We start from the raw sequence: 2,044 nt of genomic DNA on the forward strand, positions 1-2,044 counted from the left end.
CTCATGTTGTCTTCATGTTGTCCTCATGTTGTCTTCATGTTGTCTTCATGTTGTCCTCATGTCGTCTTCATGTTGTCCCCATGTTTTCCCCATGTTGTCTTCATGTTGTCTTCATGTTGTCCGCATGTTGTCTTCATGTTGTCCTCATGTTGTCCCCATGTTGTCCTCATGTTGTCCCCATGTTGTTTCCATGTTGTCTTCATCTTGTCCCCATGTTGTCCTCATTACCTCAGACTAACAGAGTTTCTCCTTCAGGGAGGACACAGGGAACGAGTTGAATGAAGTCATACAACCAGAAAAAGCATAGTAATTATAATATAATATTATGAGTAATAATAATTACAAGGTCTGTCCATTGATGTGATTGGTTGAGGTCTATCCAGTGATCTGATTGGTTGTAGGTCTATCCAGTGATCTGATTGGTTGTAGGTCTATCCAGTGATCTGATTGGTTCAGGTCTATACATATCCACATAACCCATGTCCCTCAGCCTGATTCTGAACCCTTCTCCACCCTGGTTAGAAATGCCGGACCTGGAGCTGGCCGAGGACCTGAAGAAGACGGTGTGCGTGCGCGCCGGAGGAACCCTGCACCTGGTGGTGCACGTGGGCGGGCGCCCGACCCCCGTGGTGACCTGGAGGAAGACGGGGGTGGAGCTGCAGCGCCGCGGCTACATCGAGACCACCGAGAGCTCCACCTCGCTAATGATGGAGAAGGTCAACCGCTACGACTCGGGCAAATACATCGTGGAGGCGGAGAACCCGTCTGGCAAGAAGACCGCCATCATCCTGGTTAAGGTCTACGGTAAGACACCCAAACGTTGCCACGGATACCGAATAATACCAAAACATGTGCACGGAAAGTTCCATGTGACAACATCTGTAGTTTGTCTTGTTCTTATGTTGGAGCTTTAGTTCGATCCTTGTCAAAGGAGAAAAACCTTCTCAATTCCCAGATTCAGGGCACAAAACACAATATTAAATAAATTAAACAAATGAAGTTTTGGGATTTTTGCATTTTTTGCAAATTCTATATACATTTTATTTCAGCTTTTTTATAATGTTTTTGCAGCTTTTTTGTTTTTTCAACAGGTTTTTGTGGCTTTTGTTGACACGGTTGTTGCTTTCTTCCATTTTTGTAGTTTCTTGCTGCGTTTACAGTATTTCAAAAAAAAACATGATGCTTCCAAAATTCTATACTACGTTTTTTTCTGCTTTTTTCAATGTTCTTTTTTAGCTATTTTAGACATCATTGACATCAAATAAAGGGAAAAGACCCAAAGAATAATCTTAAAAAATATATATATATATATTTATTGTGTGAAAAAACACAATATTTATTCAGGGTTTTTTCAATGTTTGTGTGGATTTTTTTCTTGTTGACGTTATTGTTGCTTTCTTACCATTTTTGTAGTTTTTTGCTGCATTTACAACATAAAAAAAAAAAATTTACTTAAAAAATTCTATATTACAGTTTTCTTCTGATTTTTTCAATGTTTTCGTAGCTTTTTTTAGACAGTTTTGTTGTGCTTTGTCTCCCCCTTTCCTCCTTTTAAAATTCTATTTTCCGTTTTTATCATAAGAAAAATATTCATCTGACTTCACTTTGTCTATGTGTGTCTGTAGATTTTGTCAAAATTCACAGCTATTTCGCATATTTAACGATGACATTTGACTCTACGTCTTCTCTTACCCCGCTCGTCTGTCCCCCGCAGACACCCCCGGTCCCCCCGGTGCCGTGAAGGTGAAGGACTACACCAAGGAGTCGGTGGTGATCACGTGGGACGTCCCGAGCATCGACGGCGGCGCCCACATCAGCAACTACATCGTGGAGAAGCGCGAGGCGACCATGAAGTCGTACCGGACGGTGACCACCGAGTGCCGGAAGACGCTGTTCCGCATCGGCGGCCTGGAGGAGGGCGTGCACTACTTCTTCAGGGTGCTGCCGGAGAACATCTACGGCGTGGGCGAGCCCTGCGAGACCGCCGAGGCCGTGCTGGTGTGCGAGGTGCCGTCGGTGCCTCAGGACCTGCAGGTGCTCGACG

The 2,044-nt window shown here is 44.0% G+C and overlaps 1 protein-coding gene across 1 annotated transcript in view; it reads left to right on the plus strand.

The window, feature by feature from the left end:
- Positions 1-2,044, plus strand: part of LOC117953076 (titin-like) — a 225,219-nt gene that overhangs the window by 204,773 nt on the left and 18,402 nt on the right. Inside the window, 2 exon segments of the mRNA XM_034885791.1 lie at positions 491-804; positions 1,715-2,044. Coding sequence (XP_034741682.1) covers positions 491-804; positions 1,715-2,044 — 644 coding nt within the window.

Source organism: Etheostoma cragini, chromosome 11 (assembly GCF_013103735.1).
Source record: "Etheostoma cragini isolate CJK2018 chromosome 11, CSU_Ecrag_1.0, whole genome shotgun sequence".
Taxonomy (NCBI): Eukaryota; Metazoa; Chordata; class Actinopteri; order Perciformes; family Percidae; genus Etheostoma; species Etheostoma cragini.